General features: G+C 39.1%; 1 protein-coding gene across 1 annotated transcript; it reads right to left on the bottom strand.

The window, feature by feature from the left end:
• Positions 1 to 3,049: 3,049 nt before the first annotated feature.
• bmp4 (bone morphogenetic protein 4) lies at positions 3,050 to 11,703 on the bottom strand. Its single transcript, XM_027171965.2, has 4 exons — positions 11,426 to 11,703; positions 8,117 to 8,236; positions 7,178 to 7,533; positions 3,050 to 5,777 (listed from the first exon to the last, which is right to left on the bottom strand). Exons 3-4 carry the CDS (start codon positions 7,524 to 7,526, stop codon positions 4,918 to 4,920), a joined length of 1,209 nt encoding a protein of 402 aa, XP_027027766.2. The 5' UTR covers positions 7,527 to 7,533; positions 8,117 to 8,236; positions 11,426 to 11,703; the 3' UTR covers positions 3,050 to 4,917.
• Positions 11,704 to 12,355: the final 652 nt, after the last annotated feature.

Below are 12,355 nucleotides of genomic sequence, written 5' to 3'. Positions count from 1 at the left end.
TCAATTAGGATTTAATTAGAATATTTGATGACAACGTTTTATTTTTCTAACAAAGCAACTGTAATGTTTGCACATTTCTAACAGTTGTTGGAAACTACAAGTTTAAAATCTGGAAATCATCCCATCATAAGAAATAATTTGGCTCCCAATGAAATTGCTGTCAGGCAGATGCAGGACCTTCAGTCCAGTGAGCTGCACACCTGTTGGAACAGTTAATAGCGGTGCTGGGAAGAAAGTAGAGGTTAGTGCACAGTTAGAGGTCATGGAGAGCAAGGAGGCAGGGACCATATTTTCATTAGCTGTGTCTAATGAAACTGTACAGCAACTGAGTAGAAAGCCCCACCACTGAGACTCACTACCTACTGCAAAATTACACTGCCACTCCAATAACAAAAGCAGCATTCCATCCTCACAACAATACCAGCTCCTTGTGCCCAGTTTCCTCGGCAGAAGGAAATTTCCACTCTAAAAGTTCCCAGTAACCTATGATTGGGTTGAGTGGTCAAATGTAATTTATAAGACATTTTGATATTATTTGCTGTGTAGTCATAGTGCTCATTTAGATTAAATAAAGACTATTTTTATTGGATAGTGCTGTGTTGGTTTTATATGGAAAACATCCTCAATGTCTGCCAGAACAAGCAGCTTTTCCATTAGACTGTTTTCTCCATTGAACAGAGAATGTCTCCAGAATTGCATAAGGAACATACATATGATCCATGTAATATGTACATACACATATGTCAACTGTATTTTTTCTTTTAACAGTGGGAGGTATTCTCATGTGTATATTTTTCTATGTTTAGTGTGTATCTATTACAAGGCAATGTTAAAGTCATGTACTGTATGTCACTCTTGTACCTTTATTTAACTTTGGAGTAATCAATTAAAGGTACACAACATGCACCTTTTCAATTAAAAAATACACATGAAAATATGAAACGTGTGCCCTTGTGGATATCACCTCAGTGACAACTAAAAGTATGGTTTGCAACCATTTTTAATCAGTGTGTTGATAAGTCAAATAAAATAAGGTGTGTTAATGAGGACACCTTAATGCACCTTGGGATAATCTACAAAAACTATTGGAATGTACTGGATGGATATCCAAAATATAACACTTCAGTTGGTGTTTTGATGAAGGCAATGGATATCAATGTTTAACACGCTGACCCAAAATCTCCGAAAGGTGTTTAAATGGTTTGAGAACTGGTGACTGTAAGCCCCTGTGCCCTGTAGATGGGGTTGAGCCATCCTGGAAGAGACCACTCTCAAATAAACTGACATGTTTTAGTTTAGGGTAAAGGTGATCAGTTACAATAACTTTGAATTTATTTTTAGTGACCTTTGTATTGAACCAGTATGAGGAAAAGTGAAGACAAACCATGCCAGCAAGAGCATAACAGTGCCATCCCAGGGTTGATCTTTCTTTGTCTGCCCCACACTCATGTGACTGTGACACATCTATCCATAACCCTTTCACCTGGAGGGAATCCAGACTCACCAGGATTAAACGGGTTGTCCTGTGTTCAGCCAACTGCTGCATGGCAGTGTTCTCTCTTGCATGACAGCCCATGGCCGAGTGCAAGTCTCAGGTACCATGCTGAATCACAGAGGTGTCTCTTTGGAGCAGAGGTGCAAGCAAGGGTGAGAGTGTGTGACACAGTTAACCTCCACAGATGGAAAGCGGCTGCTTCTAAAGTTTCACCCCCCCTTGGCTCGCACTCCACACACTTGGGACCTGCGTGTGAATGCAGCGCAGTGAGTGGGAGACTGAAACAAGAGGCTTTGACCTCCAGCTGCACTGACATCGGCTGTCAGCACCCAACTCACCCCCACCCTCCTCTGCCAAATAAACCCCCATCCAATCGGCAGCAAGGGGCGGCACAAGGGTGCAGGATGAAATGGTTTTATGCTGAAGACCGCACAAAGTGATGCCTCTTTCTCAACAACAGGGGCTTTTGAGTGGCCAATCTACCATAGGAAAGCACTCTTTTATCTGAAGCGGCTGCTTTCAAACAAATCAAGTGACTTATTAAGCTGAACCAAGTCAGGTGCGCCTGTGCTATCACGGAGGACTAGAAAGAGGAAAGAGTAGGACAGCCAAAAAAACAAAAAAATTTGCATCACAAGCTAACAATTTTGAAATTTAATTACCATCAACTATTTTTAGGCAGACAGTTGGGCTGGGTTGCTCCAGAAGTATGAGGTGATGTCTTTTTTGAAGGATCTTATGTGTTTGTTTATATATATATCTTTCTGTGTATACAGTAAATTCCTGAACTTTAAAATCCTTGTAATGGGTATTCTTAGTCTAATAGCTAGTGGTGTACTAGTATGAACTTTTTATGACTTGGACTTTGTTTTAAGTTGGAAAAACCACACACATCCCATGTTTTGTTATAAACAAAAACCTTACTTGAAAGAACAGCTAAAACATACTAAAACAATATTAATTAAAAATGATTTTGAACATTAAATTTTCGTTTTGATATTTACCTTTAAAAACTTTCTAGTTTCACATTCTTTTAAATGTTTAGACAAGCAACCACCAGACAAAGAGTGAAAGCGAGAGAACATAACAGAAAAGAGAGACAGAGCTGTCCTTTCAGTCTGAATTAAATACACTGTCGTAACATAACATGACTACATGATCTACCTAAATGTGGAGGTTTCAGCTCTTCCTGTCTTCTCTTCACATTTTACTAATGTGTGTCTTCTTTGTGAAGACACGGTGGGATAATAAAGTGCCCAATTAGCATAGCTTGGTGATGTTATCTTACTGCAGCAGACTATTTGAAATGTGTGTAATTGTTCTGTCCGTTGGCTTTAGAGTCTTCCCCTCTGCCCTCAGCCACTTCAAAATTAAATTCTTTTCCTTCTCTCTGTCCACTGACAAGTCTGTTTGTGTGATAGGGAAAGGTTCAAAGAGAAAGCGACGCTACATCCTCAGGCCAAACTAGAGCTTTACCTAGGTGTGCTGTATTTGTTGGCCCTGAGGAAGAAGGCTGTTGCAACTGCCAGGGAAAATAACACTAAAAATACCAGATAAAAATAATAGATATATAATTAAGTCGTCTTGCTGAAACTAAGAACGTATTTGGGTCTGGAAAAAAATCAACAGGCATTTGAACAACAAATGGATAGCTTTTTCCGTATCACAAAACAATTTGGTTATTTTTCATATTTTAAACCAGACAAGGATATTACAAATGGCCTATCTTTTCAAAATACATTGAAGATACACCAGGACTGTTTGAGGTTTTTCAGAAGAAAGGTAAACAGTTTATGCTAATCAGACTAGCACCGTCAGATAAGTCTAGACATTTTACTTAAATCTGGAGGAGTTTGTTTACTTTAAATGCTGTATGTGGGCTATTTAACAGAAAATATCCCTAAAAGATATAATTAACCCAAATTTGTGAAGAAAATTGCAGTTTCATAAACCTCCATAAACCATCTATAATGACTGAATGCTGAATTTAATGCTAAGCCAATAATGATTAGTTTGTGACTATAAATAGTCTAAGACACATCAGTTTGAACGATTCTTCTTCCTTTTTCAGTTTGGGCTGCTATATACATCTCTGGCTGCATCCAGTTGATAAAACTGCATCCAGCTGATAAAACTTTACCTAGAGGTTATTAATGTTCATGAAAAGATCTCAGTGACAAGCTGTACTGTGTACTGACATTACACATGTAATGTTATGTACTGCTTATTTCCTTAAGCAAGCTGAGCTCCGCCTCCATTTTACACTCGCGTTACTATCCGGCAGTTCAAAGCGGCTTTATCACTGAATATAGCCTGTAGTCCTTATAGCCGTCTAACTGTAAATAAGCGATGCAGAAAGTCTATTGTCTGTTTGGGGCCACAGGTTGGCGACAGGCGTCTCTTTTCATTCGGCAGGAGCTGTCGGGAGACAAAAGCTGGAGACAGTCGGTCTAACCTTTGATTCCTCACAGAGAGAGTCGACAGCGTCTCAGCACACGTCTACAACCATCACACGTCGGCAAACGTGTAAAGGAGTCACACTTAATCAGCTACTCTAATTGCATCTTCATAAAGGAAAGTAAACTAAGTACGATTTAAACGCACTTGCAAAAGCCGGCGTGTCTGGAGCTCTTCCTCTTATTTTTATTTTCATGTCAGGTTGTTGTGTAACCTTTCACAATTTATATATATATATATAATAAAAAAAACACACACACACACACACACACACACACACACACTGATAGGACAGCTAAAAAAATCCAAAAAAAAAAAAAACAACAACAAAAATCACATGTCTAAATGTTGGCGAAAATGTGAATAATAATAATAATAATAATAATAATAATAATAATAATAATAATAATAATAATAATAATATCAAAGTACATTTATGATTTCTTCAACTGATTTATCACACAAACCAGTTAGTTGATCATTTCACACAGTGCTCTATTTCCATACAGAAATTATGCGTTTGTTGCATTTGTTTATCCGCTTATAGGAATTTGGCTGGGAAGATAAACATTTCTCTCTTTTCCTTTTTTTTTTTTTTTGTTTTGTAAATGTATATAGTATGTAAGAAATAAATATTATCAGTATATATACTTTATGTTTGGTGAATTTGTAAGCTATTTTCTTATTAAAAACTCCTATACAATATAATATACACCATGAAAAGTTGTACAGCTTCTTCTTAATGTTTAAAATAAGGTCTCACTTTTATTTTTAATATGTAGATATAAATATATATATTTTGTTGAAATATATGATCATATGGTCAAGGAAACAAAAAAGTAGACAGACAAACATCTCAACATAAACGTTATAAATAAGCATCCAAGTGAAAATATTTAGGTATACAATGGGGCCAATTAGATCTTGCCTTCATTGTGCTAGTATTTCTTAATTCTAAAACCCAGCTAGCGGCAGCCACAGCCCTCCACAACCATTTCCTGGTAGTTTTTCAAGACTACCCTGTCAGTCTCATCCAGGTAGAGCATTGAGATGGCACTCAGCTCAGTGGGCACACAGCAGGCCTTTGGAATATTGCTGTTTAATGAGTTGACCAGTGTTTGTACAATAGCATGGTTTGTGGAATTCAGATGGTCAGCTAAAGGGAAGGGGCAGTCCCCGTGGCAATAGTAGGCCTGATAGCCCGGTGGTGCCACTATCCAGTCATTCCAGCCTACATCGCTAAAGTCCACATACAGCGTATGTCGTCGGCAGTTGCGGTTGCGCTTGCGGCCTCGCTGCTTGGGGCTGCGTTTGGTCCTGCGTGTCAGTGGGTGGCCTTTGCCATCGTGACCAAAAGTTACCAACAAAGGACGCAGCTGGTCCCAGTCTTCTTCTGAAGTGTGGTGCACTGAGCGGCTGGTGCGCACATGCTTGCCTTGGTGCCGTGGTGTTTGGTTCAGATGCAGAACCTCTACAGCAAGTCCATAGTTTGGCAGTCGCTCCTGGGTCCAACGCAACACAGCTGGGCTCACGTCAAAACTTTCCCAGCTGGTGGTGTTGTGGCTTACAAGGCGCGTGTCCAGGAGGCGTGTGATCAGCTGCCCAGGCCGTGGCATCTTCAGCACCTCATACACATTGATCCTATGGAGGTCCTCATTTTCTACATGCCAGGTCTCCAAACCAGGCTCCTCAATCTGCTGCCGGTACAGCCGAAGTTCTGCTGTGGAAAGCAGCTCATCCTCAGGGATGCTACTGAGGTTAAAGAAGAAGCGCAGAGGGGTCTCGATGCTGTGTGGTCTATCTGATGGCACTTGCTCCATGTGCTCTAAGGTAAGACGAGACAGATTGGGTAAGTATGTATGGTTAGCACTTCATATCAAGTAAGAGTAGCACTACAGATCAACACTTTTATATCTATAATCTAGGCTCTAGCACCATTCTTCTTCTGCTCCCCAGAACACTCATTATATATCCCAAAACCTTATCAACAAAATACCTGAAACTTGTGTTTTTCCACTTGTACCAGATTTTGAAGGTTATTTTTAAACCAGATATGTGCAGGGACCAAACACATGCAAGGCACTTTAAGTTATATGTACACATTCGCTTTCAACAGCCTAAAGGCTTTATTCAACCAACATATAGCAATATATCACTATATACTTCTTAATCACAATAATCTGCAACAATATCCACTTTTACCCAAAATCTTCTCAGACTGAGCTAATTACAATTCCGTTGCTGCACAACAAACAAAGGGGAGGGCAAAAGCCCCCTGCTCATACTGCAGATTTCTGGCAAGATCACCCCTGTAGGAAAATAAATGTTGTTCCTGCCATGTTCTATTTCAATTCGCCCATGTTATTTTACACCCAGGACCTGATCTCACCCAGGTGGTTCTTGTTATACTGTGTGTGTTTTTGATTAGATCTGCACTTTGTTAACTAGCAGCATTTATCATTTTCATCAAGAATAATCATTAACCTTTCATTTAGATGGCATTGGGTGGCACAGACACTATTACTAATACTATTCTCTGGATAATAACTGAGCTGTTCTGTTCTGTAAAAAAAACGTAAGTGTATATTTTCAAAGTAACTACTTTTCATATTTTGTCTCTTGTACATAATATAATATAGATTCTTCACAGATAACAAATAGTAATTGACTATTCTAGAAATTCTAGAAAAAATTCTAAGCATTCAGCTTTTTTCTAGTGCTCTCTGTGTGCCAAATTCAGACCTTGGCCTTAAGGACTGCCTTCTCAATGGCAGACATCCTTGTTTTTCTTTTTTTTTTTATTTACTCTCATCTCCAGCATCCATGCACATATGGTTCCTTAATAAGATCCTATTTAAGTACAAATATTGCCAACAAAATCAATAAAAGACAAAATAATGAGTATTCCTGGTGCCATACTGGTGCCCCTTTATCACCTTGGCACTATGCATTTGTTTTTAAGGCTCCTGGGCACTCTGTCTGCCTTAAGTGCCCACATTGTTGGCAGCAGGACTTTATTTAGAAGTCTGCAGAGTAGCATTAAAGATAATTGCATGTTAAGGACAATCCCTCAAAAAGATCCACATAATTGAAGACAGAGGTACACTGCTGTAGAGCATTTTTCATAAGTGTTTGCACTGAATAATGTTTGAATATCACTTGCAATAATCCAAATACACTTTTTATTTCTTGATAGGCATGTAGATTATCCTAAATCGGTCTTACCTTCATGATGGAATGCTCTTACAGTGTTGGCTCGGCTAGTTGACTTCTCAGGGTACTCAAAACTGACATTGTGAGCTTCAGCCTCTTCCACTTCTCCTGACTGCAGCCTATAGAGGTCGAGGAGATACTGGGGCACCACTGCCGAGCGGCTGGGCCGTGGCCGCTTCTGCAGGCCGAACATGTGCAGCAGCGTGGCTTCAAAGTCCTGCAGCAGTTCATGACTCTGACCCGGGTGATTACCCAACGCCTTTTTCTTCCCTTCCTCGGGTATTAGACTAGCATGGCTGCGCTCTCCCAGTACAACTTGGCATAATAAAATGACCATCAGCATTCGATTACCAGGAATCATGTTGTCTCTGGTGGACAATTGAGAATGAGACAGACCAATGGGGAAGGGACAGCCAGAACAGAAAATGGAAAGGGAAAGAGAAGTAGGAGAGAAGACAATATATTAAGATATGTGTAACTTTTAACAATCCCCTGCATTACAATTCCCAGTGGAAACATTTTAACAGGTTATAATTGTTCTCTCTTGTGTGTTGAAAGGTCACTGAACACATACACTATGTTCTCTTGATCTACACCATCATCATTAAAGCACTAGTAAAAGTGCAGATAAAAGTTTCTGAATGAAATTTGTGGAGCAATAAATTCCCCTTCCCTGTCCCCCAGTAGAATGATTAGACAAATAAGTTTGGTTATGTCTCAGGGTGAGAGCAAACTATAACTCGATAAGAAGGAGCATCCCTACAAGCATAACCTGTCTAAGGCCAAACAAAGGACTAAGTTCCACACATTTCAGACTTTTTGAGCAAAAGTCAAAATGGCACATTTATTATTGTTTTGTTTAAATAACCAAACCCTTTATACATTTCTAACCTATTATTAGTAAGAAAGCAACTGTGTCAAAATTGGTTTGGTTAGGTGTGGTCTACTTACCGACAGAAAATAAATCATGGGGAAACAGTCCATGTTTGTTGGGAGCCGATGCAGGACGGGTTCCTTAAGGAAATGCTACGTGGTGCTGGGAGGCTGCTTGAGACAGGAGAGAGTCTTGTCCTAAAAGATCAAGTTTGAGTGTTATTTTTTACATAATAATGAGGATGATGATGATGATTATTATTATTATTATAACAACTTTTTTTTGGCTAACAAGAATACACAGAAAAAGTATGAAATGAACAGTTCTATTAACAATGAACAGACAATTAATCCCCCTGATTGCTCATTAGAACTTTCAGTGTGCACATGATAACAGGGTCCATTGAGTCTTAAAAAGGGGAGATTCTGTGAACAAACTACTTTTCATAACTTCTTACAGAACCAACTTGTAAATCCCCAGTCTCCACCCTGATTTCATTTAAACTGGACTACAAAGTGAACTTGCTGTCCACATATATTATGCACATAATCCCAATACATCTCCTGTATGTGAAATGAGACACACAAACCCATAAAAATTTAGGTAAATATATCCCCAAAGTTGGATACCTTTTCAAATACAATTATGCAAATTAAACACAATTAAGTACAAATAAAGGTAAAGAAGGGAAGGGGCTATATGATAATACACAGTTGATAATGTCACCAGATTACGGTTGGAATGAAGTTGGTAGTTCATTCTAATTTAGAGGGCATAACCATCTGTAACACTGATCAAAGTATTGCGAGGAAATGTGCTAATAAAATTAAAGAGTGTTTATCCTAAATGGTCCAAATCAATGGGTCAGTGTGGCAATGCGCACATTTTGTCATCTTTTGGATCCAGTTCTTCTGGATCATGCCCAATCATTACAACAAAAACGATGCACCCCAACAAGAACACATTTGCTTATTCTTCTTGCAATCAGGGAATGACTCTGGATCCTGATCATGGTGGTGACCCTTGCCTGACCCTGTATGCTTAGTCATTATAGTGTGCAGCTTGGATGGAGTTTGCATGTCTTTGATCATAGGGATTTACTTTCCAAAGATAAGTTCAATCAAATTAATGTCCCATGCGTGGGGTGGGGTAAGGGCTATCAATATACTAAACTTTGTAGTATACTAATATACTTCAGTTTGTTAGTTGCCAGGGCCCTTAATATCTTAAATAAAGAAATATCAAAATATCAAAAACTTAAATAGTTTTTTGTAATTTAGTGTTTCATTTTATCAAAGAAAAACCAATAAGAATTAATCTTCATAAAATGCTCATTCTCGTTGGCACCACAGACCGTTAAAAGCACACACATACACATATACACACACCTGGAGTAAGTTCAGACCACAAATTCTTGCTTGAAAACCAAATGTGCACTGTCCAAAATATTTACAGGATTTTATGTGAATGTGCTTGAGGATAAAGAAGAGCTATGCAAGCTCTTTTGCAATGAGAGAAGCTTATGGTGCAATTTGGCTCCAACAGCTTGCTTCCTCTGGTTTGGCAGAGTCTTGTGGGCCTCACGGCATTTGACTTCACTTTCCCTAACCTGACTTAATGAGCGTGTACTATGCACATGGCTCTTTAGATGTGTTTCCTGAGGAATCTGACAGGGAACAGGGGGAGCAGGTAACCACAGGAATAGACAATAGTAAGAACCCAATTTTAGCATTTTATCTTTGTCATGCTTGTTTCAGATCTCTCCAGAACACTCTAAAGAACTTGTCGCTCCAGATCCAAGAAGGCTGTATTGTTTTGTCCCTTCGTTTTGGACTATAATGCACAGATGTATTACAGGTTGTTAAGTTGTTGTGTTCAGCTGGAGATTAAAACTAATCAATTAAACAGTGACAAAACGGGCTATGAATAATAAGTTAATTACATCCTTATCATCTGAATACGCTGATTAGAACTCACATAACTTTTCACTTCTCATTCACATTTTGCCAATACTCTGCAATACTCATGATCTGCTAGAAAACAGCGAAGAACTGAACTGCAGAATATCCATATTACAGGTTCCACCAATAATAATATTTTCATTAATAGTTTTTTTATTCTCTGTATATTCTTTTAAATTTTGTCTAATAACTATATCAAAATAAAGTACAAGATTTGAACAAATAAAAACAAAATCAAAATCAGAAAGTGATCAGAGGGCCTTGCTGTTTGTAATGTGTTCTGTTGGCAACTATATTTAACTCGCTGTTCCCTATTGTTCTAGTACAGCTTTACGTTTCCTAAAATATAAGAGGCAAAAATACACAAAACCCAAACATCTCGGTTTGGCAACGTCAGGCTCCCTGGAGTTGATTTATTACCGAGTCAGAGCTCTGATGGTGATCCGGTTTTAAGACCTGCTTATGTTCCGTTTTTAGCCCTATACCCCTTTACCTCCCCGCAACCCCCGTTTAAAGAACCCCTGTTTGTGTGTGTATATATATATATATATATATATATATATATATATATATATATATATATATATATATATATATATATATATATACAAATAAAGTTTGCGCATAGATTTCTGGAAACTCTTTACGCAAATAAAAACTGATCGATAACCATGAGGATATGGTAAGCATGAGGTTTGATTTGAAATTATTTAATTCTTTTTTTCCATTTTTGCTATTAAATATTATACTCATAATATTTAAGGTTCTTTTGCCCTAAATGAGAAAACCACATGGACCGATAAAGCAGCATCTGCAGCCAGTGGGTTTGGCATTTAAACAAAAACAACAAACTATTTTTGTGAGTCGTTTAATGAATGCGCTGGATAAATAGAATTAATCTGCAGCTTTATTGTAAAAGCATGTAGTATGACTAAAAAGCGATGCATTAATACACCAATTAAAAGTCGGCGAGCTGGACTGAGCTCTCAGAGTCTCTTCCGGCTTGTGGGTGTCTGTATGCAAGCAGCGCACAGCAGTCAAGAGCGGGCAGGTGTGTGTGTGTGTGTGTGTGTGTGTGTGTGTGTGTGTGTGTGTGTGTGTGTGTGTGTGTGTGTGTGTGTGTGTGTGTGTGTGTGTGTGTAAGGAAAACTGCATGTGCAAAATACATCCTGGCCATCACCTTTACCTAGGCCATCAATGTAGTATGAAATCATAAAGCCTAATGCATTTGAATAAACACGGTTCTATTCGGACGCTTAAAAACAGAGACCTTGAACGGATACACCTTTCATTTTGTAAATGAATGAAAAGTTCACTTCTTGAAAAGTCCTGACATGTGGTAATGTAACACGCTCTGATCGGCGCTGTGAGTAAATATAAATATCAAGGACACCCACTACACGTGAGAAAGGGGATAGCACTCACCATGGGTAGATGCGCGAAGCGTATCCTCAATACCAAATGAACTGAGCGAAGGCGCTTTCCACAGTTACAGCGCGCAGCAAACACTCGGGATATACAGGCAAAAAGCAAAGCGTCAAGCCTTTGGGGTATTAGTCCCGAGAAAGTCCTTCTATACGGACACACCTGAGTCCATTGAGCTTCACGGTGAAAACACCAGTGAGACACTCGGCTCCTATCTCCACTAGTTCATCACTCGTTTATCACGGACACTCTGATCGCGCGCCTGATGTTGTCTGCAGTTTTTATGTGGCCGCCCACTTAAGTCGCTGTTCCTCCTCCCCCCCACACACGCACGCACGCACGCACGCACACACACACACACACACACACACACACACACACACACACACACACACACACACACACACACACACACACACACACACACACCAAACACCTAAGTTCGACCGCCCACCCCAGAACAGAACTAAAATCAAATCGTTTTATCACAACTGTTACATGCCTTCATTTTTTGTCTTCGAAAGAAGAAACGGCGGAACTTGTCATATTTGTGCAATATCTGGGTGGCGCACCATCTCCTTTGGCAGTCACATGTAGCCTATTAAAATGCCTTCAGCGCTTACGGTATACAGGTTCAATATACACGCGCGCGCGCGCACGGTCACACGGACACACACACACACACGGAGAGAAGGAGAATAGCCAAAACATCTTACAGATAATTTCCTTTTTTTTTTTTAATAACAGCTGCTGTTTTGTATTGTTAAAAAAAAGTGGGAATGAAAATGTATTATTATGGGGATGTTTCCATAAAGATCACCAAAAGTTGTAAAAGCAGCCTCTTTAATACAGAAATAAATTTAACTACAGTTTTGCAATGGCCTTAATGTATGTGTAAAAATACTGGGATTAAAAGCTATGCATTAAAAT

The sequence above is a fragment of the Tachysurus fulvidraco genome, chromosome 12, assembly GCF_022655615.1.
Source record: "Tachysurus fulvidraco isolate hzauxx_2018 chromosome 12, HZAU_PFXX_2.0, whole genome shotgun sequence".
In the NCBI taxonomy this organism is placed as follows: Eukaryota; Metazoa; Chordata; class Actinopteri; order Siluriformes; family Bagridae; genus Tachysurus; species Tachysurus fulvidraco.
Note: the sequence above shows the minus strand (reverse complement) of the source record. Positions and strands in the feature narration are given on the sequence as shown.

Excerpts from the sequence above, each read along its gene's own strand:
- bmp4 (XM_027171965.2), bottom strand. The coding sequence starts at position 7,526 with ATGATTCCTGGTAATCGAATGCTGATGGTCATTTTATTATGCCAAGTT. Across the intron at positions 5,778-7,177 it reads AAGAGCATTCCATCATGAAG|AGCACATGGAGCAAGTGCCA; the intron begins GTAAGACCGATT and ends GTCTTACCTTAG.